The sequence below is a fragment of the Fringilla coelebs genome, assembly GCF_963513975.1.
Source record: "Fringilla coelebs genome assembly, chromosome: 17".
NCBI lineage: Eukaryota > Metazoa > Chordata > Aves > Passeriformes > Fringillidae > Fringilla > Fringilla coelebs.
The window spans coordinates 11,971,227-11,998,938 of record NC_140043.1 but is presented as its reverse complement, the minus strand read 5'-3'; the positions used below and the strand labels follow the sequence as shown (position 1 = coordinate 11,998,938).

Genomic DNA, 27,712 nt, shown 5'->3' with positions numbered 1-27,712 from the left:
AGGCATTTGCTCAGTGTGTTGCAGGGACACTCATGAACAGCACCCAGACACTTCATGGGAGCAGAGAGGAATTTGTGCAGCCCCTTGCTGCACAGCCCCAGAGGAAGGGCACAAGGACTCATGCAATTGCCTGGGATGTTTGTGCACAAAGGCAGGACTCACCTGGTTCTTATTTCAGCAAGGAGCCGGACCACTGCCATTACTGGGGTTGAGCCATCTCCTGTTGCAGGAAGTGAGGTGTGAATAGAGAGACTTCCCTCCTGAGGGAGCAACATGGACTGGACTGCCTGTACTACCTTCTCAGTAATGGACAGTTTATGAAGAGGCAATGCCTGATGGTGGGGGGGCACGGTAAAAAGTTAAATTCAAGTAGTTAGTTTCTAAGAAATGAGGGTGTTTTTATTACCTGGAGTTAATTCTTATATTTTACTATCACAAAATCAGCATCAAACACCAATAAAAGAAAAATAAACAAACCCCAAACCGAGCCAGAAATTAACCAAAAAAACCTCCCACCCAGTATGCAACAGAATATCCTTAAGCACAAAAATGACCATTAATGTTACTTGAATGAGAACTTAAACATATTGTTAATATATGCTTAAAAAATAAGGCAAACATTACAAATCATTTATAAGCAAAGATGAAACACTTTTTTTAACGTGCTGTAGATTAACAGTCAGTATGCTGTGACAGAAATAAAGCAAGAATCAAGATTATACTGAATACTGGATGTTTCAAACTGCCATACCTCAGATCTTGGAACACAGAGCCTAGATAATGGAATAGTTAAAGTGTCTGATGCCTGGGAGGTCTTTCTAGTGTCTATAGTGGTGGGTGGGAATTTGACCGTGGCTATACCTTCTTGCTCATTAATAGATGCCACAACTCCAATGCTTCCTGCTATTCCTTTGCCTAAAACCTACAACCAAAGAAGAGCTGCATGAGATTGAAGGTGTTACAACCAGGAATCAGTGTCTGACATCACACACCAACTGCACACACAAGCACAGGGGGGTGTTTAAGGAAAAAAGCTCCACAAGCTGCTGTTCCACAAGCACATCCTGCTGCCAAGGATCCCAGTGCAGGGAAAACCTCAGGAGAGCAGCAGTTCTCATCTAGGATATCAAATATGAACAGTGCTGAATTACCTGAACTTCAGAACCTATTTTAATTGTCTCCTTAAAGCCACCCAGAGCACACAGGGCAGCCACTGCCTGCCGAGCAATCCTTTGAAGTTTAGCCAGTTTCCTTCCACTGCTACTCCCATTCTCCAAAATGCTCTCTGCATATTTCCCAAGCTGTGGAATGTACATCAGAGCCCGAGACAGAACCTGAAGACAGAAGCAAAAATACCAGGGAACAACTTCAAAGCACAATTCCAACAAAAACCAATGCCCCAAGCCTCCAGCCCACACAGTCTCAGAAGAATTATTTTTGTTCTTGAAGAGAATTATGTAACTCAGAATATTCCACATTCTCTGAAGTGTGAGCACCATCAAAGCCATGACCATTCCCTGGTAACTTTAAGGATAAAATACAATCTTAGCAAAAGTTTTTGCTGAGGATTTCACCTCAGGAATAGATTAGGTGCTGCAGGATTCAGAGGAACATAAAATCAACATGTTTTGTTCCAGGCAACACTTTGTACACTCAGAAGCCACAGCCAAGGCAAAATAACCTGCCACAGGCAAGGGAACTCCCCAACAAACAGCACTGTTAATCCCTGAAAAGAAATGACAGCACATTATCTAATGGTGGGTAAATTTTGAGTGTTTGTCCCACCCTGAGACAGCTGAGAAAGGGCTGGGTCTGTCCAGCTCCACACCCTGGTGTTTAAATCAGCAAGGAGCAGCTCAGGCCTTGCTAATCATCAGATTCTCTAACTGCTCAACCCCCAGTGAGGCATGTGCCACTCATGGTTGTGTTTGCTCACTTTTTCAGCAGTTGTTGTCCAGATCTGGGCTGCATTGGACTCTGGGGCCATGAGCAGGCTGTGCAGCAGGGCAATCACCTCTGCTGCCATGCTGTTTGCAACGTGCCCGCTGATGAACGGCCTCACCGGATCCGTCCTGGCCAGGGGACAAAGGCAATTTGACAATTCAGTTCAAAACCACAAAATGAAAAGAAGCTTCAGGTGTCAACAAAAAAAAAGGAAATAAGTTTATGAACAGCCAGATTATCTTTGAGAGCACTACAAATATTGGTAGAGAGAAAAGCAGAATGCAGGCTAAAGGATTTACCTGGCGAGCTCTGAATTCCTCTCCCTGCAAATGGAAGTTTGTGCTGTCTTCTTTTTGTCCCCAGTGGACAAGCCACTGGTGCTCTCTGGATTGACAGTCTCTATGGGTGGCCCCACACTCACTATCAGCCCAGATTGTGCCCACTTGGTTGCCTTTCTAAGAGCTGCAGCAGCTTCTTCTGTAATGACTTCACAGCAGCCACTCTGCAAAGGAAATTGCCATGGAAAGCAAATGTCAGACCTGTTTGGTCACTCTGCTCATGTACAAGTGCTGAGAACACAGCAAAATCCCCTCCTGGGTGTGTGTTAGTTATAAACAAGCTCTCTCTCTTGCTTTTTATCATCTACAGAGAGATCGGGGTAAATTCACTGCCTTTAACATTCCATTCTTGAATTAACAGTTCAATTTCTCTGATCAAAAAGCCACCATGAGTATTTCTGGTGCAAAAACTGAAGAACACCTCTAGAAATAGACATGAAATTTTCATTCAAGTGTGTGGCTTAAAATTTGCATTATCAATGTGCATTTAGCACTTGAGGAAAGAGAATATCAAAGGGGCTTAAACCTAACCTACAGTGGCTAGAAGATGCATCAGCTTAAATTCTTTTTCATCATCTACCCCTGTATTTGATCTGTATTTACAGAGGTAAATGATGAATAAAACAACATTTAACAAAGGGGTCTTAGCATCAGTAAAACCCAAGAATTCTCCCTGGCTACCAGTTTTTAGGATGTTGAGCAATTCTTTAGTTATTTCTCCTCTTACTTTTGTCATGTCCCGATCCATCTTCACCACCTTCTCCATGTTGGCTCCAGTTCCCAGTCGGAATGGGCGACCTTCTGAGCTACTGTTGGAGGGGAAACAAAACACAGGAGCTTTGTTCTGACTGCTGGAAAACACAGCTGAGCTACACAGTCCAATTCCATATATTATGGCTGGTTTGAAATGATTTGAAGCCACCTCTGCAGCTGAATGCTCAACAGCAAGAGAAATATGAGGCAGTTAAGGACATACCCCATTTACAGAGGGAATTTAATCCTATTGAATGCAGTTATTCAAAGCAATTTAACCCTTCCCCCCCTCAGGAAGAAGCCTCATGAAATGGTTTTTATTGATCACAAATGCCCAGGGCTCTGAGTTCACCTTTCCCTTGGACCTTTTAGTGTAATTTTTAAGAGTGTGGGTTCAGAACCAAATCAGGGAGAGGGGGAAGATGGAACAAATAACACAAAATGCAGGAGGTGACAGCATTGGCATTCAGTGATCCCAAGATCCAGGTGGGTGCTGAGAATACTAAAGAATCTTTAATAGCAAATTATTGTCCAGCTTATGCATTATTAAAGCAGTGCTTTTAAAGCCATTTTGCCTTGACAGTTCTATTTGTTAGTCCTACCCAGCCTGTCACACCATAAACAAGACAAATGATATTCCATCAGAAACACTGAGTCTAAGTAGCTAATTTTTCATGAGATTGTTTTCAGACAGATGAAGATGTTCCCATGTTCCTTTGCATTATCTTATTGTTTTGCCAGTAAACACAAGACATGGGAAAGCAAAGTGTCTGCCCAATTTACTCTTATATCTAGGATGTATTTTTCTGCAGCACTAGAAGAAAGGAGAAGATAAAGGGAATTGGCAAAATTGTTTCTAATTCCAATCCAGTGAGCTGAGATTACCTTAGTAAAGGCTGAAGGACTTCATGGGAGGACTGATCTTCTCTTTTATGGATAAAAATAGAGAGTTTACCATCCACTGCCTCGCTTTCTTCTCCAGGATCCTTATCACCTTTTATGGAATTTTTAGGGCTGGCTTTTGCCAAGGTAGTATCTGGCTCAGAGGCAGTTGGAGAAAGGACTGTCTGGCAGCCTTGAAGCAGAAAGGAAAAAAGAAAACAAAGAAACACAACCATGAATTTTCTTACCCTTGGAACTAATGCTGACACATCTGGGATGTGTCTGAAACATCACTGAGACACCCACTTTGGTCTGAGACCAGGGAAATTAGGAGGCAGATGGAAAGGCACAGAAATATCCTGCTCTCAGAAATACCTCCCACGACCTGAGCTCTCTGTCAATACAAAAGCTCCTGGCACAGGGAGCCCAGAGAAGCTGTGGCTGCCCTGGATCCCTGGAAGTGCCCAAGGCCAGGTTGGATGGGGTTTGGAGCCACCTGGGATGGTGGAAGGAGTGGAAGGGGGTGGGACTGGATGGGCTTTAAGGTCCCTTTCATTCCAAGATTCCATGGAACACAAATCCCTTGGGCACAACACCCAACAGCTGGTGGTACCTGGCACGACATAATCTGCCAGCTTTGCCAGCAGCAGGGAGGCAATCTTGGAGGCTGGGTCACTGGGATCATCCTGCTCGCTGTTCAGAGAGGGCACTGAGTAACTCCAGGGAGGCAATTCCACATTTCCACAGTCCTCAACACTCATGAGAGGCAGAGCAGCACGACACAACTGCAAGATTATTAGCACCAGCTTTGGAGAAGGACGCTGATCCAAGAGAAGGGACAGAAGCTTGGACACACAGGCTGGCTGGCTCAGGATGGCTTTACCTATGTGACTCCTGAAAGGGAAAAGAATCTTGAAATTAAAACCAAATTCATTTATTATTTACAAGATGTATTAAAACCAATTTCAGTGTCTGACAAAACATCTTTAGCAATTCTTCCATAACTTGACAGCACTGATTAAACACTAATATTAAGGGTCAGTTTTAGAATGGTTTAAAAAAATCCACAGAAGATCCCACATGGGCTTTGATACAGAAGAAGAAAATACTCCAGAGGAAAGGCCTGGTACCTTGAGAGGTCATTCAGAAGGCTGAGGACATCCTGCAGTGCATCATTCCCTGCAGCCTGGTTGCCACAGCACTCAGTGGCTCTGGCCAGGTGGTTGGTGAGGAGGCTGGAGACCTGCCTGGCCAGCCCAGAGTGGACAGCATCTGTGGAACCCCCTTTGGAAGGGATGGAAGAATACACAGCTGTAATCAACAAAAATCAATGTACACACCATAAAAATAACCCCTGATACATCCACCATTAGCCAACAGCCACGTGTAGGTTTAAATGTTTTATGGGTGAATTCTACCACAGGAAAAATGCCAAATGATCATTTAATCTCCAGGTTCTCTGATTACGTTTGGACAGAAACAAATGGCAAAACTTGAAATTATTTCCATGGGGAGGAAAAAAGGCAGAATTAAAAAACAAGAAGAAGAAAATCTACTGAATTTTGTATTCACTTCTTAAGAATCCACAGAATCCATTCACCCAAGTCATAGTGAATGACTGCCCTCAGACAGTTCTAACAACACCCAGCAGAAGATATTTCCAGTGTCCCTACCTTCTTCCTTTTCCCACTCCACACAGCGGTTGGCCAGCACCTGGAAGGCAGCCCAGGCCATGGTGGCCACCTTCTGTTTCTTGGTCTGTTTTTCATTTGAGCTGGACTCTGTCTGGCTGCTCAGGCTGCAGAGCCGGTCCATGAGCTGGACCAGCCCACTACGGACCAGGCACTTCTCCTCACTCCTGCAGGGAAAATTCAGGGTGGAATTCACTTCTCCATCACAATGGCAATCCAGAACTTGCTGTTAGCTCAGTAATTAATTAGTTCACTTGGCAGAAATACGGTTCTGCCTCTCCCTTGTCCTCCCCAGATGGAATTGTGAGGGAATTGAACTGGATGTTCTCAGATGCCCCCCATGATGAGGAAAGGGGATGTATTTATGCTATTTAACACTTCTCCTTAAAGCAGAGCCTACTAAGGCCAGGTGTGGATGTCCCCCCATCCCTTCCCCAAGCCCTTCCCCACCTTGTGTAAGGAATGGTGCACAAGAGGCCAATGCTGTTGGCACAGGCGATGGGGTACCGGGCACACAGGGACACCACCGATGTCATTGTCTCCCCAAAAGCCTCCTGGACCTGCTCCACCATCCCACCACACGTCAGCTCTTCAATCCTGTTGAGGGTTAGAGATTGGGAATGGAAAGCTTCAATTCACAGACTTCCAAATGTAGCTTCAAGAAAACAATAATCACTGCATGTTAAGAATCACTCAAGAGAGACTTGGAAAGCAAACTGCAAGTCACTCATTTTTCATAGGAAACATGTGAACAAGACACTGTGGTAGTTACAGCCCAGACATGATTAAATCTTACTACAAACCAAATACAAAACATTTACTACATTTAGATAAAGAATCAGCTAAATCTACCACAAATACCTAATTAAGAACAATTTAGAATTAAATCAAGAGAGAGGGACACCCTCTATACATGCCTGGGTCCATGTCAGCCCAGTATGAAAGGAAAGTTCATCTACTGATAAATAAAAGCATTTCTTAGAAGTTTCTGCCTTTTCACCCCACAAGAGTCCAAGTGTTTGTTGCAACCCTTAGCTCTGCCAACTTGTGCCCTCACAGCTGCTCACTTCTGGCTTTCCCTTATGCAAAGCAATTTATTCCCTACCACAGAGACCAAACCAGAGAATTCTGGAGAAATGCACCCACCTTGGCCCTCCCTGGAGCACCATTGTCACCGGGCCCACCAGGTGGGTGACGCCCCCGACGCGCACGGCGGCCGTCAGCAGCTCCCTCATGTGCACCAGGGCCTGTTTCCTGGTGTTGCCACGTCTCCAGCGGGTCTGGGCAGCCAGCAGGAAGCTGCTGCTGGACACCTGTGAGGTTTGAGAGGGGATTTTTGTTAGACACAAACAAGGCACCTCCTATTTCTGAGCAAGCTGGAATTTGAACTAAAGTAACAACGTACAGCTTGGTCGGGGTTTGTCCCGATGAAGGCAAAGAGCTGTCCCAGCAGGACACTGTAGGTGGGTTTGTCCCTGCTGTCCTCGATGGCCAGGGACTGCAGCAGGGTGAAGGAGCTGCTCCTGTGGCTGGTGACGTGCCGGCGCCTGCGAAGAAACCGCAACGTTACGCCCGGCGGCAGGGAGCTGATCCAGGCACCACAAACGCTGCTGTGCTGGCAGTGATAAATTTGATCAAGCTGATCACTGGGACAGCACAGAGGGGTGAAGGGGAGGAACAAACCCTGCTGTACCTCTGGCTGGCCCGGGCAAACTCGATGTCCTCGTTGCCGATCATCTCCAGGTCGGACGGGGCGGACATGCTGCGCAGGAACACGGGCTGGCGCACGGCGTGGGAGATCACCTTGGCCTCAGTGGCTGATTTACAGGCTGAAGTGTTATAAAATAGGAATAAAAAACATCATTCCTGGTGCAGGACAGTATTTACAAACTGGCTTAAAAATCACTGGTGGATATCCCAGTGGAAGCTGAAAGATAGGGTGGGGAAAATCCAGTCTAAGCAAGAACGTGGAACTCAGATCTGAGGATTTTCCTGTTTTCAACCCTGTTGAGAGTTAAAGATTTGGAATTGAAGGCTTCAATTCACAAATTCCCAAATGCAGATTTAAAAAATAATAATCAGCACATGTTAAGAATTACTCAAGGGAAATTTAGAAGGACAACTGCAAGTCACTCATGTTTTCATATGAAATATGTAAACAAGAGAGTAGGGAAGTTAAAGCTCAGACATGATTAAATCTCACTACAAACAAAATACAAATCCAGCTCAGAGGATTTTCCTGTTTTCAGGTATTGTTTCAAATCAGATTTCTTTTGATTTGGTTAAGTATTTTTCCTCAATAAATCAGGAGACAAGTTTAAATTCCACCTATTATTACTCAGCTTTTTATTTACCATCATCATGGTAATCAGAAAACAAAGACTCGACTTCATTTATTGTAAAAGAATAATTTAATTTAGGGGAAAATAGTTTAAAGCAAAAGAGGTAAAAATAAGGAATAAAAACTATCTTTAGAAAAAGCTGGTAATGAGAAATGTACCTGGAGTCTCTGCAGGGGTCCCAGATATGCTCCTTGTGATCCCAGACTGTGCTGCGATGGTCACATGCAACAACAGCTCTGCTCTGTTCATCAAGCTCTTCACCAAGGTTTTTGTCTTTGCTAAGGGATGAGAGGTCTTCTGGATCAGTGAATTCACCTCTTGGAAAAACTTCTCCCTAGGATTATAAAAGGGAAGTAAAAGAAGCCAAGTCAATGTTTGAATGCTTTCAGAAAGGAAGTGTTACTGAGAGAAAGGTCAGCTAAAGAGGACTTATGGCATCAGTCTGTTCTGTGCCAGCAAAGGAGAAAGCAGAAAAAATGGAAGAAATTAACAAGTGACTCCTTAGCAAACACAAGGAGTTGTAGGTATTAATATTAATATATTCAGCACAAAAGTTTCTAATAATTCCATCAGATTCTTTTTGAACTCCCTGGAATTCCCCTGAAGCTGCCCCTCCTTTGAGGCCTAAATCTTCACTAATACTGACCTTAATGCCAGGACCACGTTCTCAAGATCACTCCCATCAAAAGAAACTTCCTTCATGGAGCACAGAAGCTCCAGCTCCTTCATCTTGCTCTAAACAAAGGCAAGGAGAAGGATGAGCAGGTTTTGAGGAAGCAGAGTGAGGCCCAAGCACCCAGAGCAGCCCCAGGGCTCACCTCGTTGAAGTGATAATCATAAAAAAAGGGGACATTGTTCTCCAGCTTCCCATGCATGGCATCATCCACCTCGTTCTGCCACTTCTGCTCCAGCTCAGCCACACTCTGATAAAGAGACAAAAATCACACTTGTTGGACTTAAGGTGTAGAAGGGATTTTAGAAGAAGAAATCTGAGTACATTTTGTATTTCTGTGGTGCTAAAATACATCTTTACTCTCAAAACAAGCCTTGTGTTGCTTTAAATAATTTTCTTTTTACCTGCAGTTGTCTCTCCATGGCATTCAGCTTCTTAAAGGTTTCTCCCATAATTTTACAAAGTAAATCATATTCTTCAGCATGTTCCTCCTGATACTGGAAATTTATCAGGGACTGGAGAGCATCAACCAAATTGAGATGTTTAATCACACATGAAACCACCATCTCCTCCATGACTTCTGGCTGGATCACTTCCCTAGGGTTCCAGGGAAAGCCAAACTCATTAATCAGGTGTAAGAGACCAACTTGAACAATTCACATTCATAAATCATCAGATGCTGCATTCACAAACAAGGTTAAAAACCCAGAGGGAAACAAGGACTCCTTACTTTATACTGGGTCTAAATTGAGGCCGAGCACGTCCAGAAATTTCCCTGAGCTTGATCATGATTCCTGGGGGCAGCCTAATCCTGGGCAGGTCAAAGTAGTGTCCAACAGGAGGCACGAGCACATCAGAGGGATATGTGAACTCCCTGTCCTCCTCTATGGTGAGAGGCAATGGAGAAGGGCTTGGAGTAAGGGCTGGAGATATCACCCCGTTGGCTTCCACCTGCCACTGGCACCTGCAAAAAGGAGTAAAAACCAATGAAAAGGATTTTTCTCTCCTCCCTAATTCCCCATTACACATTACAAAGAGAAAATATTAATATTTGAAGTGTGGCTTATACCAAGCATAACCCAACCCTCCTTTTACTCTAAAAACACCTCTGTTTTGGAGAATATCCCCTCAGTTTTAGGCAACACAAACTGCTGAACAAACTACAGCAAAATACAATCCAAACATCACCTTAAAGAGCAAGACTTGAACACAAGAAGTCACTTCCCCTCAGAAAAAAAAAACAATCACATTAAAATTGTTTGGTGTTTTTTTTTTTACCTTTGTAAAAGTTTAGATCTTAAGAGCTCTTGACAGGTTTCTTCATCTTTGGTAATTTCTGGCCCATTGTACAAAATCCTCAGCATGGAACAGGCCAGCACAGAGAGGCCCAGGGCCAGGTCAACCAGGAATGGCAAACCTCCTGACACATCCTCTGAGGATTCCTGCAGCAGGAACAGGAAGAAGTTCAAGCAATCCACCAGGAAGTCCTTTCCAACAGATTCAAGATAGGAAATTTTATATATAATCTTCTAAATGTAAGATATAGCTCAATATCAATCTTAACTCTTAAACAAAAAATGCTTAACAATTAACAGCAACTTATAAGAACAACTCAAGACAAGAAGTAAGGGATTTAAACATTATTTTCCTGAACCAAGAAGGAACAGGTAAAGTTATTTTTGGTTCAGTCACCCCAACTTGTAGTGGGATTCAAGATCCCCTGTGTCTGATCCCAGAATCCCTCCCCTGTCTTCTTCATGGGCTGGAATCATTATTTCCTCAGGACTTCTCTGATTTTCAGGTTGTTACAAAGAAATCCTGGAGTGGCTTCAGGAGATAGATAAGACATTTGATAACAACTATCTCCATGAATCCCTAAGTGCCAACCCATCCACAGGGATCTCTGCATCCCAAACTCAGGTTCCTTTCATTGCCAGCACCAGATTTGTCTCACTGCCCAAACCAGTCACTGCTGGTTTCCATCTCCAACTGCCACGCTGGAAGCACATTTCCCAGGATCTGGAACGTGCTGTGGCAGGCAGGAGGCAGTGGAAGCTGAAGCTGTCCCCTGGGATGCTCCCCCTGGATACCTGTGCTCGGACCGTGCAGGCAAAGCCCCACATGGCTTTGTCGGGGGTGTTGTGCTCGCGCCCGCTCCGCATCTCAAAGGAGAACGTGACTGTGTCTCCTTCCACCTTCACACATCCAGGGCAGGAAGGAAGGGGGGAAAAAAGAAAATAGATTTAATGATTGAGGCAAACAAACAGGCTTTTCACACAAGTGGTGATGACTTTTAATGACAGTTATCTGGGGTTGTTTTTATCTCAAATGAAATATTCTGATTTGATTTTTTTTTTCCTTTTTGTAAAGGTGTCTTTAAGTGGAAAACTTAATTTTGCTGCCGGCTGGCAAGAGTAAAACAAATAAAACCACCATAGCTGTAAAATCAAAAGCAGAAATTATCGGTGTGTTATTTAGCCTTGATTTTCACTGTTTGTCTGCAAGAAACCAGGCAATAAATAATTAACAATTCTCTTCCTGAAGGAAGACAGACAAGCTCTTCAATTAGAAAAATGACAACAAATTAATCAAGGAGCTTGCTAAAAGAACAGCATCAAAACCTATGTGTGAAAAATAAACCAAATTCCCTTAATTGTGAACAATGGAGTTCTTGTCTGAAATTGCTTTCCAGTTTATCACCTCTTGATTTCTTTCTACAATGTGTTTTTGTCATGTAAATAAGCCCAGTTTTAGCGTGGGACAATGTAGCAGCACAAATATATATTAAACAAAAATAAAAACACACTGCAGAGAGTGTGAGGGGACACACTGCTAAAGCACTGAAATGCTGATGTTTCAAGAAGTTTGAGATATTCTTCTTAGCTTTACTGCCAAAAGCACCAATTAAATTTTAAAATCCAACATCAATGGTTGGATTTTATTTGTTACATTTGCCACTTGATATATTTGTGGGTTATTATCCAAAAAATTGACTTTAAGAGAATCTGCCTAGAGCTTCTCCTAGGAGGGTGTACTTAGGAGAAGTACATTAGAGACTGCAGGACTCAAACATCTCCATCAAGAATTCCAGGAAGACACAAAACAAACTCCAAGGGAAGCATCACACGGAACACAGAGCCGAGTTTAAAGTTCTCCCCCAAGGACACAACAGTTCACCGAGCAGGGATCTCATCATGGATAACTGTACACTTAAAAGCTTGGAATGCATAGCTATGAGGGTAAAATGGGCTGGGCATGGTTTCCAAAGGGATTTTTCTATGGGGGAGAGAGGTGCATGGGAATACTGTACCTTCACTAAGTCCTTGGGCCACCCCGTTCCTAAGACACTACGGCTGCCATATCCCAGTGTATTGCCTCCATACTCAGCAACCTTCCTACTGTTTGTGCTAGGACCAGCATAGATCACCAACTTCAAAACATAAAATACACTGTTAGACTGTAAGAGAAAAACAAGAAAACCTAATAATAATAATAATACTTAGCACTTCCACCGCGCTCCATGCACGTGAACCGATCCTCACAGGCTCGGTGAGGGCAGCAGGGTTAAGTATTATTATCCCCATTTTACAGATGGGGAAACTGAGGCACACAGGGACTGGAGGGGCTTGGTCCCTGCTCACACAGCAGGGCTGGGAGCAGAGCAGGAGCAATCCTGACTGCCAGCCCTGAGGCAGAGAGCAAACTCCTTCCCTAGCAGTGAGGGGCTGATCCCGCTCCCAGCAAAGCCAAAGTTTTGTCAGTGACTTTGGTGGGATCAGGTTTTTTTGGGGAGTTCAATATTAATGTCACCCATTACTGATTAAAGATATTCCCATTAGTTATTTATGAGCATCAAGTCTTGCTCTATGCCAAAGAATAAACAGCAGCACTCAGCAAGCAGCACAAGCAGCTCTCTGATAATACAAAGTGGATAAGTGCTATTGGTTGTTTTCTTAAAATTAAAATATTTGTTCCCATTAACCCAGGTAAACAAGCTCTTTATTATCAGGGAAAAAGGAACCTCTCCAGCTCCACCCAGTCTAAACCAACTGTGCTGATCAAAGGAGGCAGCTGGATTAAAATTTAGGAAATAAGGAAAACTGAACATGAGTAAAACTGAGAAAAGTCAAACTTGGACAGTCTGAGCCAGCCTGAAATAATTTTTTTTAAAAACCAGAACTGACAGAATTTCTGAGGGGAAAAACCAACCCAAAGCATCCCTCAATCTCCCAATCCCTGGAGCCTCCCACACTTGTCCCATGGCAGAACTCCCACTTTTTTGGAGGGAATTCCCTCACTGCAGAGGGGCTGAGCTGGCCCTTGCTTACCTTGTCATAATCATACTGGGAGGAGCATCTGTTGTCAAATCTAAGATACAAACAGCGGGCTCCTGGAATGTGGACAGTCTCCTTAAATTTATAGTTATCCCTGACAGGATGCACTGTCTCCACAGTCTTGCCAGCAGCCCAGGGAGCAGGGATCTTCAAACCAGTCAGGAATCCTGGCTCTTCCTTCTCTTCCAGCATCCTGAAATTAGAGTGAGAAATTGGGCCTAAAATACAGCACAGAGATTTCTGTCATTCAATAAAGTAATTAAAAATCACCTCTCAGTATTGATAGAGACAAGGAAGTGACTCCTGGTTTTAGGCAGGACTCTATTGAGGGAATTCATGTATTACATATATTATCATCATTATTCATACATTACATATACTCTTACACACAAAAAATCCCATTATCATGAATTCTTTAGTATTGCAAATTCTCCAATGCTGCAAATAAGCATTTTAATTTGATTTTAGTTGTTTGTTTCTGTTCCTAAGCAGGAGCCGGAAAACTTTGAGCTGAGACACAGCATTTAAATGCAGGAGTTAAAAATGTTATTTCTCTGTAAATTAAACCATTTAATAGCTTTGCAATGGTTTTAATTCTGTATCTCATGCTGCCAGAGCAATTTACATTTTCTCCTGATGGTCCTCCCTAGCCTAATTTATTGAGAGAGAAACATTTAGATTTAATTTCTAATGCTTGAGATGAGGAAAAAAAACAGAACAAACCATACTCTGTGTAAACAACCTGAAGTTATTAATAGTTTAATTCTATATACAGAACAAAATTTGGAACTAACTGCCTTTTGCAAAAGCTTATATAAAACTGAGACAGCCTTAGAAATCATTCCAGCATGCCTTTAAACATTAATTCAAATTAAAAACTGCTGCTTTATCCCACAGCAATGGGCAAATAGACATCATAGTTCAGTTTATCCCATAAAAAGACCCAAATGTAAAGAAAATCACCTCTCATCAGGTAACTGCTTCCCTTTCTGCTCTGGAGCACAACTGGGGGAACTGTTCAGTTCTGAGAAAACTGGAGACTGGGTTTTAAGCAGCAGTGCAGTCTGTGGCCCAAAATACACAGTGTTAGGGACATGCAAACTGTAAAGCATTTTAAGAGCTCATGATTGAAATAATTAACAATTGTTGTTATTGACAATAAATCATGACTGAGTAGCTCCTGGAGCAGTCAAATTTAACATTCAGCATCAGCAGCTGTGGAGAAACTCTGAACTCTGAGTGTGGATGAGTGCCTGGAGGAAGCTGAGCAGCATTTTGGAGGCTGCAGGCCCCAGGTTTGGCCCTGGGCAGCCCAGGGTGGCACAGAGCCCATACCTGGCTGGTGTAAAGGACCAGCTGCACCAGCTGAGGCATCAGGGCATCAGCCATGGTCAGGGTCTGCAGGTTTGGGTGCATCAGGGATGTCAGCAGCACAGGCAGCAGGTGGCCAAGCATGGTGGCCTTTGTGATCTGCTCCAGGCCTTTTAACCTGGAAGGAGAACCAAAGTTACAGAGGAACAACTCTTTTCATAGAGCAGCACTTCTGCTTTTAGTCACTTCTGTTTCATCTTGTAACAGCAATTCAAAATTCAGCAGAGAATGTTTGTATTATATTAACAAAATCCCCAAAACAATCTTGAAACCACTACAATTTCTCCCAAGTGCCAGTGACCTTGAATTGCTGACAATTTTTACCGAACAATCTGAGAGCAGAGACAGTAAATCAACAGTTTAATAATTACTCAGAGAAGGATAAGCTCCCCTGGGCACAGGATGAAAGTCCCCATCAAACACAAATGCACCAGTGTGGATATCAGCTCCCAGCACATGGAGCTCAAAGGACTTGAAAAGGATCTGCAGCTACAAAAATATATTTGAACACGAACTCATATGAAAATATCACCCAGGAATTGTGTGTTGTCAATAAACACAACTAATCTTGCAGGCACAGAGAAGCAGAAAGTGAAACCTGGAACACAGCTGGGACAGGGAGCTGTTTGTTTGAGGAGAGAAAAAGTTCACAGCTTTTGTTTCCACCCCATTCCCAAGGTGTATTTTTAAGAGGAGGGGAGACAGGGAAGGGCAGGTGATGGAATATGTTGGATATAAAACAACACCCAGGGATTGTCATACATAAATATCTAATCCAGCTCCTAGGGATGCAATAATCAGAAATTTAAAAATAAACAGATTGCTCTAGCTTACAGGAGTATTCCCAGCTAATTACAGTTTATTTCCAGGTATTCTCCTCACAAATACCATTATAACTGACTAAAACCTTCTCAATTTGAGGTTCCTACAGAAATATCAACCTACAGATGATCAGGACTGACATAGAGAGTGATTTTAAATTCTCCACCAGCTGAGTGCTAAACAATTGCTACAGGAAGAAACAGTTCCTGTGCATTCAAAGCTCAAATATGAAATGATAAGAATAATTAATGTTAACTGTGCTTGTACAATAAGGCACAAAGAGCAGCAGCTCCCTGTTTCCAAATTAGGATCCTCCCACTTGTCTTACCTTTGCTCCCTGTCAGAAATGTCACTGTTAATTAGTGCTGTAGTGACTTGTTGCAGCATTTCTAAGACTTCATCACATCCTGTCAGAATTTGTGTGGCAAGAGACAAAATGCTGGTCTTGAGTTCCTAGGTAAAAAAAAGAGTTACAGGATACTTAAATTCTTAGAGAATCCCCCCAAAAAAGGACAACAGAACAAAAAGATGGATTTCCAAATGAAAAGAATGATAATGTGACCTGGCAGGCCTGCAGCAGGAGATTCATCCAAGACTTAAATTTGATTAATGTTAAGCCCCAAAGTGCTGGGAGAAACTAGGTGCATGTTTTACAGGATGCACATCCAGTTTCTAGAGGGAAGGAAGCCCCAAGTCCAGCACAGGAGAGAGCTGAGAGCCAGCCAAGGTACAGGACTGGTGACACAATGTCCTAGCAGGGATGAGGAGCACTGCAGAGAGAGAAACTGAACAATGAACACGGTGTGAACAGTGAGACAAGAAAAAATACTCCAATATTTAGCATTTACTCAACGAGCCTGAACAAATCACTACCAACTGCAGCAGCTCACAAACACACACAGCCTCAAAGAGCAGCAGAGAAAACTGGCTTAGCAAAATACCAGGTATGCAGAAATCAACTCCATTAGGGAGATATTATTATTATGAGCAGACAACCTGCTCTCCAGGGCAAACCTGGGAGCTGGAGGAAGCAGTGTGAAATGCAGCATTTTAATAAACTTCCACCAACCAAAGCCTGTCCTCTAACAGCTTCTTGCCACAAACTTTAGTCCCTCTATTTCAGACAAATGATGAAAGTGGCTATACACAAGCTTTGTTTGTTTAAACTGCAAAAATGCAATAGCCAGGTAAGGCAAATATTTATTTATTTAGTATTCTATGTATTTAGTAATAATTTTTTCAAGGACCACCTGAGTGATTTGGAGAGGAAAAAGTGTCTGGGGTAACATGTCCAGGAAAGGAAATTCCCGGGTCAGGAATCCTTCTAGCACATACTAATTAAAATCTACTTAAAATCTCATTATACATATATTTAGGAAGAGAAGTGTCTGCTCTCACTGATAACAGGGAATGCAAGCTGGAATCCTGAACACAGAATAACTGCAGATTTTACTCTGGACTGTTTTTCCCTGATCTCCAGCTATTCAACTGTATCAAAAGGATATGAACCACCAGCAAACAGCAAATGCACTGCAGGAACAAGGTGTCACAGGCACACTGACTGAAGAGAGCCATACTAGAATAAAACTTGGTGTTTACCTGTACCTTCAATGTCTCTCCCTGCAAGGAGCTGTCACTGTCATCATTGTCATCAGGTTTAATCAAAATAGTGTTACTGAGGAGGTGGTTCTGCACAGCCATCAGGTACCGCAAGCACGAGGAAGCAGCCTTGAACACAAATAAGTAAAACTTTGCATTATCCAAACCCTCCATCAACCCTGAGTCAGGGAAACCTCAGACTTGGAAGTTGGAGAGAGGGGAAAAAAAGATTGAGGAAGAAGAAAGAACAAAGAAATCATTTTATATATTTAAGGAAAGAAACCGGTTGCAAAATGCTGAATTTTGTGAAGTAACTCACAAAAATAAAAAGAGGCAGCATAACTTTGTTCAGGTTTGGAACATTATAGCAACATTCAGGAACTCTAAGGATGAATTCATTCTGAAAAGATTGTGCCACCAGAGAGAAATGTAATTCACACTCCTGCAGGGATGGTTCCATGCCACTCCTCCTTCCCCTCAGACCAGGACATCCTGTCCCCTCCCAGTGTTTTTATGGAAGCTCAACCTGCTTGTCTCAGGGAGCTGATCCTGCTAAAAACACTTGCCCATAGCTTTACCATCAAATGTCAGCTTTAACTCATTCCTGTCTGTCACTGGTAACTCTTTCAGCCTGTATGAACCACAACACACAACTGCATGTTTGATTCTTTAAGCTGTGTCGAATATTGAGATCCACAAACTTTACTTAAACTGAACAGCAAGCAGAAAATAAATCCATGTATAAACCCATTCCAGCATTACTGAACAACTTCTTTTGCTGTGAGAAATTATTCTTTTCTTCCCTGCACAGCACAAACAAAAGACAATTCTTCTCCTGGATTTGTTAAGACACAACTATAAAAGTTTCACCTCCTTGTACTCAGTGAAGAGGATGGATTCAAGGAAGAAAAAAAGCCAAAGGCAGAGATACTTTTATCAAAACACATTTTACTTACAGGCACAGTTGAAAGAAGCCTTTGAAAGTCATCTTTAGATACAGTTTGGCACTTGGTGATTAAGACACAAGATTCTCGGACAACAATCTTGAGGATGTAGTGCAAGAGCTCATCATTGAGTCTTCAGGAGAGGCAACAAAGGTGGAAAATGTAAAACATTAATTACTGTGCATTTTGTACAGCTCAGCTCACTCTGCAAACTGCATCCCACATTATGAGAAACCTAAACAAGGATCAAACTTCAAATTCAGACCCAAAAAGCCCCAAGGCTGAAACGTTTAACAACAAGTACAACAGATTTCCAGGGGGCTGCTGCACTGTGCTGAGGTAAATCTGTGATTTCTTAAGGCTCCTGGAAAAGACTCCTCCCAACTTGAACAGGTACTTGAGACTGGCAGTTTACTGCTGGAAAGTCACCTACTATACACAGAGCAATGCTATAAAATCATCTTTATGAAATTATCATTCAAATTTACCAAGAACATGGCAAAGAACAAGGAATTCCAAACCCAGTCTGGGCACAGAAGCATCCAAAGTTTGCCCTAAAACATCAAATCTCTCCCTCACCCTAATGAAACCTTCCCCCACAGACACAAACAACATTCAGGTCACACTGCAGGAGCACACCAAGCAATTCCAGAAGTTCCTACAAGTTCACCTCAAGCAAGTAACAGAAAAACATCCTATAAACAGAGGCTTTTTACCTATAATGATCATCATCTTCACTTCCAAATCTGTTGTTCTGCAGCTGCTCAGCTAAATTGGTCAGGATAACATCCCGGAGCTGGGAGAGGCCACTGTTCCTCTCTCCTGAAAGGGAAATAAACTTTTGCAAAGCAGCATTTTACAGAAGAGATTTCATTTCCCCAATACCTCATTTAACACAGACTAGAGCTCAGGAATGGCTGCATTCCCAGGGTGACCAGAGGTGCTGTCCCAGACTGGGAGCACTTTCCCTGTCCATGGCACTGTTGGAAATTCCCAGCACTGAGCTCCAACACGTTCCTGTGAAGTAACAAATTACTGAGCATCAGCTGCTTCCAAGGCCAGATTCCCATTTCCTGGTGAACTCAAGGACATGATTCCCCCTCCACTGAGGTCCAACATCACCTCTGATTACTTGGTGCTTGCAAATATTCCTTTTCTCCACCTGAGCTACCCCAGGCCATGCAGCCTTTTGGAGCATTCCATAATTTCCTACAAAAGCATGGATTTAAATCAGAGCAGTGCTCAATATCCCACACTACTCTCCCTCTAAGTTTGAGATGTATTTTGATTTTTTGTTCTCAGAAAAACCCCACTCTCACCTGGCAATAAGACATTCTCACCTTCAGTTAAGACCAATTTCAATAAATTATTGATTTCTGCTTCTCCAGGATACAGGATATTTAAACCAGAGCTAAGGAAAAAATAAAACCATGCATTACTTGATGGATTTAGAAGTGAACAAAACCATTTCAGTGGACATTTGACAAATGGCACCACACATTCAGCATCTGATGGAACATTTACAATGTCATCCTCCAGATTTTAACATCAATATTAGAACATAAGCAGCTGTTTTCTCCAAGAATCTCTTATAATCAATTATATTTTATTGTTTAGGTCCCAAAGCTTCTTCCAAGAGCTATTTGCTTCCCTCTGGAAAACTCCCCATTCATCACTTGCACACAGTTTAAGAAACAGAGATACCAGGAAAAACTATGATGGCTCAGAGAAAACCCCCAAAACCTCTGGTGATGGGGTAAGAGCTGAGGCTTCTCTGTGCTAAAAACAGTGGAAAACACAAACACAATAATCAAGGGATCACTAACTGCCTTGTACTTTTTGGAGACTGGCTCTATAGAAGCCTTAGTTTAAGCTCCACAGAAGATTCTGGAAGGAGCTTTTCAGGAGCACCCCAGCTCTGCAGAAACATTCCAGGTGGAGACTTTTTCCCTCTAACTTGTGATGAACTCTGTCCTTTCTGTGTGAATTCCCCCACTGAGATCACAATCACTTCAAAGGAGTACTTCATGCCTGTCTGAAGTGCTGAAATCATTATGCAACTTTGCCATTTCCTTTCCCTTTTCTTTTTCAGTAACAGAAAAGAAAACTGAGATGTTTTTCAGCTTCACACTGTGAGCAGAGATTACTGCAGCTTCCTTCCCTCTGGCTCATGCTGATCCTCTCTGATAGAAACCTCAGGAAAAGTTATCACACATTGCCAGCTCCCTTTGAGGGCTCCACTGGCACCAGAATCCCCCAAGGAGGAAACAGGAGGAAGGAAACATCACCCAAGGTATCCATGCAGGTGACAGGAGACACTTTTCCCTGTCAGCACAGCCCTGAAAATGCCAGGTAATCCTCCTGAGCCAAACTGTTCTTCACTCAAGAGTAGCACAGAGCCACAGAAATTTGGAATGTTGTGATTCACACCAAGAAAATGCAGGCTGATCTTCAAAAGATTTTGTTCTCAACCTCTGGAGCACTTCCCACTGGAAAATGCAGGTTCTGTTTGTCCTTGGCACACTGGAGCCAGCATTCCTTGGCCCTGAGGTTTCCATTATCTCCTTTTCAGGAGATACAACCACACTTTTTTTCTTTTCCCCTGGGCCTTCAGTCTCAGAGCATTGCTCAAGTATCATTAACCCCTCCAGTATTACTGACCCCTCCAGTACTATTAATTCTGCTTCTCCTGATGTTCCTTTTGTTCAGGAGAACTCCAGTGTTCCCACTGAGGTAAGAGCTGCCAACACCACAGCAGCCAAATAAGGAACTCATTCAAACAAACTCTGCTTGAATTTAGCAACTATTTTATAATAAATATTTTTTAAAATCCTTAAGAAAGCAAGTAAAAAAAGAAACAAATTAAAATAAAGTAATTACTACTTGTTATTTCATCAAGACCAACACATTGTATCTCTTCTTCCACAGACACAAACTGTAATAATTTTATCATATTATGTCTTAAAATCCATCACACTACATTTCCTCATATTAATGTAAAATTAAACTGAACACAATGTGAATGTTCATCTGTTACCACATTTCAAAGAAACTAAATCCTAAATTAAGTTGATATTCACCTAATAGCCAGACAAACTTCCTTCTGGATTTCAGAGCAGATCTGATCCCTTGGGGCCATCAGTAACTGCCACAGTAACAACCCAGATCTTCTGACAATGTCTCTGTTCCTTTCAGTTTGAGGGCTGAAGAAAAATTTAAAAACCACCTAAGAAAAATTAAAGACAAAAATATTAATATTGAAAATATAAACATTACTTACATTAACTTATTTTCTGCAGTCAGTTCCTCAAACTATTTGTGTGGGTCTAGAAATCTGAGAGAATCTGATTTTGAATCAAAAAAGGGAGGGGGGGAAATACAAAGGAAGAAGGATATAACCTCTCTGTGTTTTATTTTAATCTATAGAGATTGTATTGAAATTAGGGCTCTTAAATCAATATATAAAATATTGCAAAGCCACTGCTTAATCAACTTCCATTACATGGATACCAATGGAGAAAAAATTAAATAAAATTAATTAAAAATAAAACCAGTGCTTGTGTGTACTCCAAACCAAGTTTTTCATTTTTCCATGTGAGTTTTGAAGCCCACTTCAGGTTGTGTACCTGGAAGACAACGAGGATGCAGCGGATGATGCAGGTGTCTCCATTGACCATGGCCTTTTCCATAATGTCACAGATGCTGCTCAGGTGATGGGCTTCAATGGGATGCTGCTTGCCCAAAAAATTGCTGATGGGGAGGTTGTTGCTGGCTGCCAGGAGGTTGAGTTGGTGGATGCACATGGCACCAACATGGTGCAGTAACTGGTTAATGACCTCATTTGTGGTTGTTGCATCCCCTGCAAGAAGAGGAGAGTTCAAATGCTGTCTATAGACACAGACTGGATTATCAGCCTCTGTCTCTAAAATGCAATAAATCAACTTCAGGGCATAAAAGGATTACCCAAGCCACCTTTTTATTGTGCTGAAGGCAGCAAGAATCTGGAATCTTCCCCACATCTCACTTTGTACTTTTCCCTCTCTTAAATGAAAGCTGAACCATGACCAATATTTACAACTCTTTTCAGGAATTAACTCAGCTTTTAACAGCAAGGCAGTTTCTGTCTGTTTATTCTCTGCCACTCCTCTGTTTCACTTCCCCTTTGTACAAAGTGCTGACTCGTGGGCTCCCCTCACCTTTGGGCTCTGTGATGACGTGACTCACTCCCAGCCTCTGGCACACACAGTGGAATGCCTGGTTCCCAGGATTGCACCACTGATCAATATAATCATTGGAGCACGTCCAGATCATGTTATTCATTGTATCATAACAGGCACCTGAGAGAAGGAAAATATTTCACACATCAATTTAGTAGAAAACCAGACTGAAGCGTCATTATAGGCATCATAAATCCAAACTATTTGCTTTAAAAAATTATCTAAACAATGGGCATGCAACCCCACCCCACTGCAGCGTTTCTGACTGCAAATTCAATCCCAGATGGATCATTTAGGATCTGAGGGACTCCTACATTCCTTACCAAGCCCTGGCACCAGAGCCCCCCGTCCGAGCGAGCTGCCCGCAGCATCGATGAGATCCGCCCTGCTGGTGAACTGCCCATCCGAGATGTTGAACACCAGGCTGGAGGCAAGAACTGCACAGAAACACAGCTCCAATCAATTCCTGAGAAGTTTATTGCATTCCAGACAGCCAAGGACTCCCAGCCTGCCACCAATGGCCCTGACTTACTTTTTAAGGAGGACAAAGCGCTGGTGCCCCCGAAGAGCGAGCGCGTGGCCGAGCTGCCCGAGCCCCCCGGGGGCGGCACCAGCATCACCAGGTACGTGCCACACGTGTAGATCGGGGTCTTCCTCAGCATCTTCAGGGGCAGCCCACAGCTCGTGTTGGCAGCTGCAATGTGCACCAGAGAAAGGTCACAAACTGCACTTCTGCAGAACAAGGCAGAGCTCTGCTTGGGGCTTCAAAGGAATCCACAGTTAGAAGCTCTGTTGAGAAGTTTCTACAGAGTTCCAGAATGGCTGGGATCAAGATCATCCCATTCCAGCCTCATGGATAGGGACAGCCCTTCCATGAGACCAAGGTGCTCAGAGCTCCATGAACCTGGCCTTGAGCATTTTCAGGGATGGGGCATCCATGACTTCCCTGTGGACTCCCAGCCTCACACAATCAATCCCCACAAGGCTACAAAGAGTTTCACGGGTTATTCAACTAAAGAAACCAACTTCAAAATAAAATAAATAAATATCTAAGCTATAACCAAAACTATTAAGAATTGTGTGGTGATAATTACATTGAAAGCACTTGGAGCCAAATTATCTCCTCACATCCAGAGATCACTTGAGATTCACTATGCATTTACTATTTTTAAGTTCTCCTGCTCCTCATGAAACGTAGACAGCCCAAATGATCTCCTTCCTGCAACAGCTGATCAACACCTTTTGAGTGCTGACTCAAGAATTAGCCAAGAATAGCCACTTACTCTCCTTTTTCTGTAGCACTTGAGTTGTTAAATGGCAAAACATAACCTTTAAAATAGCTCTCTGAGCTAACTCCTTGCCAAATTCCCTGGAAGCAGAGCCATTTCATGTATAATTTATTTTTATGGAAATACTTTCAATTGTTTCAAATTGAAGAAAGAAAGCTCATGTGCTTGTGAAGGAAGAAGAGAAATAATTCAAGATAAACTGGATAAAACCTTCAGACAAATCTAACAAAGCTCCAGATCATCCTGAAAACCATCAGTGCAGCTCAGTTCAAGAGTCCCTCATTAACTTTGGTTGTTTCCATAAAAGAAGACCCAAACATTGTGCAGATACCCTCAAAAAAGTGAAAAATCACCTAAGATTTGTATTATTCCAGCGACTGGTGAAGCAATAATTCCATTTTCTAACCTACAGGCCATTTTTACACACCAATTAGAAGCCCAGCTGAGCTGCAAGCAGAGAAATGCAACTACCAGATTTCCCCAAATTAATGCAATAATGAAATTGGAAAATTCTTCCAATTTTCCATCCCTAAAGTTTCCTCACAATCCTAATTCAGCAAAGGAACTCATAATTCCAGCATCAAACAAATACTGTGTGGATCTTCCAACTACATATTTGGGGGAAAAAAAGACAAAAACACAGTTTTTTTTTAACCTGTGCTAAGAGGTCAGTAATAAGCAGGATGGATGCTGTGTGAGTTAAGAAATGAAAAGTGAAGTGTTTCTGACCTGCCTGGTCCTCCTTGAGGGTGTTGGAGATGGTGGAGCCTGTGAGAGCAGCCAGGGTGGCCGAGGGGGAGGCGCGGTACCGGGACAGGCGGCTCAGCAGCATCTCATTGATGCTCTTGGCAGATTCCCCCTCTTTCCTCATCAGGATAATTCTTTCCTGCAGAGGATTTGCTATACAAATGCCATTTTCTACCTGGTAAAATGGGTGGGAAAAATACTTTAGATGTTGAAATCTCTAGCTGAGAGATCACCCAAATTCTATCAGGCAGGAACACAAAGTGAAACTTTGCTGACAGATGTTCTTGCAAAAGCAAAGTTCTGAAAGCAAGACAGGAGTATTTTTTTGTTTGTGACTTCATGGTTCAATAGAATAATTTAACAGAAGATATCTAACATCTTTGAGATATTTAATAGGATATCTTCTATTTATGACTCTTCTTAAAGACAGAACAGCTTGTCGTAAACTTGAGTTTATTTAGGAAACTCTGCTTAAAAATACATAATCCTCTTGTATTTTCTTAGTGGTGTTTCACTTGCAAATCATTTGGCTCAATCATTTTTCCAGGGAAAAAGTGTGAGCAATGATTTCTTCAGACCATGATGTTCAGGGGATGTTTTACTGCAGAATTCATCTCTTAATGAAGATGTGATTTAGAGCGTTAGGGATTTTCCATGAGTTGTACTACTACAGCCTCCCAATTCCAGCTCCACCATCCCACTCCATCCTCCTCTGCTGAGGAGAAATACAGACATAAAAACCACATTTTATGCTACAAGAGAACTCATATTGCTAAATATAATAATCCTCTGGAGATGGAATTGGACAGTTCACCTTCTGTTCTGTTCAGTTATTTCACATAAATCCATTCAGATCACGCCCATAAATATCCAAAACTAATATGTCAATTAAAAGTTGCTGATATTTAATTAAACTGGGTTATGCTACCAACATCAGGCATAGAAAACACACAATTTGCTTACTATAATTTCAAAAATATCCATAAAGACAGAGTGGCCTTTGGGGGTTTTTTCATTGAGGCTTGCAGGAGACCAAATCCAGTAGAAAAAGGTGCCATCTGAAGAAAGATGCACGGTGGTCATAGTGCTGCCAACTGGGAAGTGATTTACTGGCATTGGGATTATCTGACATACCTATGAGACAGAAAGCATCTTAACAGGTCAGATTTTGCACTTTGGCCTTACAAGTATGAACAGTATGAAAAATAAATAGAGATCAAATGCAGTTAGTGCAGAAGAGGCTTAATATTGGACTTAGTAGTAGCATTACATTGATTTATTACCAACAGCTATTCTGTGATATTTGCCAAATATTCAAACCAGCTCATAGATCTCAAATTTAACTTATCTAAAAATAAAAGGATCATCTCCTCTCTAATGATGGAGAACAAACCCACAGTACCACAAGGAAAATACACATCCTATTGAGTCACCTACTTTCTGCAAGTTCTCTTAAACACTGCTTGAAACTTGAGAAGAAAAGGGGAATCTAAAGACTCTCAGCATCAGGAAACACACTGGACATAAATGTGCGTATCCATCCTTAAAACCACAGCAGAAAAAACCCCAAAGTAAACAAACTACCCCAGTTTTACAAAGGGCAACAGTTGTTTATCCACAAATCACAACCAGATCTGAAACAACACCTGAATTTTGGGACAGGGGAAGAACAAAGAGCTGTTCAGGAAGAACACATTCTTGATTTAAATAAAAGTCCATTTTGCTGTTGTTTGATTGCTTTAAGAAGTGACCACAGTGGAAAAATGGAGTATCACAGGGATCATTATCAAAGTGGCCCTGCACAGACACCCCAGCAATCCTGTGCATCCCCTGGGAGCATTGTTCAAATGCTCCCGGGGTTCTGGCAGCCTTGAGCATTCCTGGGGAGCCTGAGCAGTGCCCAGCACCTTCTGGAGGAAGAACCTTCCCCGGATACCCAACCTAACCCTGTCCTGACACAGATCCAGCTGTTCCCTGGGTCCTGTCCCTGCTCACAGAGAGCAGAGGTTGGAGCTGCCCCTCCTGAGGCAGCTGGGGATTGGTCTCCCTTCAGTCTCCTCCAGGCTGAGCAAGCTCCACGAGTACCCCATAATACAGAACAGTGTAATTATAGATAAATACATATATTTATATATAAGACACATTGAAACAGTAACATCACTACCATAACTTCCACATTCACCACAGAGTCGCTTCAAGGCGGGGTTAGAAAAACGCAGTTTCACAAAACAAGAAACTTCAAGGATAAAACCAATTAAAGTTAAAATGGGTGTGATTCATTCAGCCTGCTTTGTTCCTGTCCCCTTTACCTGCAGGGTATGTTGATCCACGAGCTGGAACAGGTAGTGAGGTTTGCTATCAAAGGACACGGGCCGATGGAGGAGTTTGCCGTTGCCAAAAGCCACCCAGCCCGTCTCCAGCTCCTCGTTCCGGCAGTACACAAACCCCCTGGAAAAAACCCACCAGGATGTTCAAACTCCATCAACCCTGCCCTGCTTTTTTTGGGTTTTATTTCAAATAACAACCACAATGCAACCACAGTGCTGAACTTTGACTGAACTTATTCAAGTCAGCAATTTTTGTTGTGAAAGGCTTTAAGCGTAAAAAGCCTCGTGGTTTTCAAGCAATGAAGAAGCAAGGAGGTACAGTGAGTCACAGCTGCACTAATTACTTAATGAATGACATAATTAGCAAACAAACACTCACAAACTCAGCTATAAATAAGAAGTCACAGAACTGGTCTGTAGTATATCCCTCTCAGCAGAGAATCAACCAACATACTAGACATTAAAAAATAAAACTGATTTGAAAATTCTGCTGCTGTGGAGGTTGAACTAAAAATCTCTACAGGTCCCTTCCCCCTCAACTTGTTCTTTAATTTTAGACAAAACACACTCAAGAAGAATTTCAGATGAGAAACCAAACACATTAGAATAGCATTTAATGAAAATTCACAATATCATGGAATCACAAACTGGTTTGGCTCGGGAGGGACCTCAGAGATCACCTCCTTCCAAGCTTCATATCCTCCAGTTTTGCTACTCCCAACATCTGGGAGAAGTTTCCCACATCAGGAACCTTTGGGTTTCAGCAGCTCTGCAGAAGAGCCAGCCCTGAAGTGTCCCTTACCTCAGAGTTCCGTGCAGGCCTGAGCCCAGTTTGCTGATTCCCCTGCCCACGGAGTTGGTGGTGTACAGGTAGAGCCCGTCGGCTGCAAGGCACCGGCCCAGGTCTGCGTCTGCAGCAGGAACAAGCAGAGCAGAGAGCAGCTCTGTAACACAGCAGCTGGAACATTCCAGCTGGGAATTCTCCTGGGGGCTACACCCCAGGGAAACCAGCAGGTGCTCATGGCAGGTCACTGCCAACCCTTTTTTAATACTAAATGTATTATTTGGTGCTCTAAGAGCTGCTGTAACACAATCACAGCCCAGCAGACCCAGTGGTTTTCTCACATCTCCTTCAAGCCTCAGAGGTACCCAGATGGTCTCAGTCAGTGTGAGAGGGAAGAACAATCTAATATTGATCCTTGATCTCATTTCTGCCAAACTCTGTGATTCTCCTAAAGCTGCTCAGATCCTTTCACTTCTGAACACTTCAATTAAGACAATATGTATTTGAAACACAAAGCAGTAATTATTAATAATCAAGATGGGACACAAATCCAGTCAATCTATTGAAGTTAACAGGGTCTGGACACTCAGCTCAGGAAGGAGATGTCCACTCACACTCTCTTGCCTAAACGCCTAAAAAGAGATGTCTCCGATAA

At 42.6% G+C, this 27,712-nt stretch overlaps 1 protein-coding gene across 4 annotated transcripts in view; it reads right to left on the bottom strand.

The window, feature by feature from the left end:
* HECTD4 (HECT domain E3 ubiquitin protein ligase 4) overlaps window positions 1-27,712 on the bottom strand; it is a 65,124-nt gene that overhangs the window by 23,478 nt on the left and 13,934 nt on the right. For 2 of the 4 annotated variants that reach the window (XM_084217404.1, XM_084217405.1), the window contains exons 5-43: window positions 27,076-27,184; window positions 26,256-26,394; window positions 24,910-25,080; window positions 23,929-24,121; window positions 22,443-22,604; window positions 22,234-22,347; window positions 21,890-22,030; window positions 21,320-21,552; window positions 20,774-20,919; window positions 19,034-19,104; window positions 18,410-18,515; window positions 17,706-17,826; window positions 16,750-16,878; window positions 15,479-15,603; window positions 14,293-14,446; window positions 13,921-14,021; window positions 12,952-13,150; window positions 11,934-12,080; window positions 10,714-10,818; window positions 9,902-10,065; window positions 9,354-9,587; window positions 9,028-9,220; window positions 8,769-8,873; window positions 8,597-8,685; window positions 8,109-8,284; window positions 7,302-7,437; window positions 7,014-7,155; window positions 6,755-6,921; window positions 6,059-6,205; window positions 5,591-5,775; window positions 5,048-5,201; window positions 4,531-4,811; window positions 3,921-4,110; window positions 3,010-3,091; window positions 2,244-2,446; window positions 1,937-2,072; window positions 1,152-1,334; window positions 752-922; window positions 163-332 (exon numbers count right to left, since the gene is read on the bottom strand). In XM_084217404.1, coding sequence (XP_084073530.1) covers window positions 163-332; window positions 752-922; window positions 1,152-1,334; window positions 1,937-2,072; window positions 2,244-2,446; window positions 3,010-3,091; window positions 3,921-4,110; window positions 4,531-4,811; window positions 5,048-5,201; window positions 5,591-5,775; window positions 6,059-6,205; window positions 6,755-6,921; window positions 7,014-7,155; window positions 7,302-7,437; window positions 8,109-8,284; window positions 8,597-8,685; window positions 8,769-8,873; window positions 9,028-9,220; window positions 9,354-9,587; window positions 9,902-10,065; window positions 10,714-10,818; window positions 11,934-12,080; window positions 12,952-13,150; window positions 13,921-14,021; window positions 14,293-14,446; window positions 15,479-15,603; window positions 16,750-16,878; window positions 17,706-17,826; window positions 18,410-18,515; window positions 19,034-19,104; window positions 20,774-20,919; window positions 21,320-21,552; window positions 21,890-22,030; window positions 22,234-22,347; window positions 22,443-22,604; window positions 23,929-24,121; window positions 24,910-25,080; window positions 26,256-26,394; window positions 27,076-27,184 — 5,974 coding nt within the window. The remainder of the gene's footprint in view (window positions 1-162; window positions 333-751; window positions 923-1,151; window positions 1,335-1,936; window positions 2,073-2,243; window positions 2,447-3,009; window positions 3,092-3,920; window positions 4,111-4,530; window positions 4,812-5,047; window positions 5,202-5,590; window positions 5,776-6,058; window positions 6,206-6,754; window positions 6,922-7,013; window positions 7,156-7,301; window positions 7,438-8,108; window positions 8,285-8,596; window positions 8,686-8,768; window positions 8,874-9,027; window positions 9,221-9,353; window positions 9,588-9,901; window positions 10,066-10,713; window positions 10,819-11,933; window positions 12,081-12,951; window positions 13,151-13,920; window positions 14,022-14,292; window positions 14,447-15,478; window positions 15,604-16,749; window positions 16,879-17,705; window positions 17,827-18,409; window positions 18,516-19,033; window positions 19,105-20,773; window positions 20,920-21,319; window positions 21,553-21,889; window positions 22,031-22,233; window positions 22,348-22,442; window positions 22,605-23,928; window positions 24,122-24,909; window positions 25,081-26,255; window positions 26,395-27,075; window positions 27,185-27,712) is intronic. The other 2 variants (XM_084217407.1, XM_084217406.1) reach the window with 2 other exon arrangements.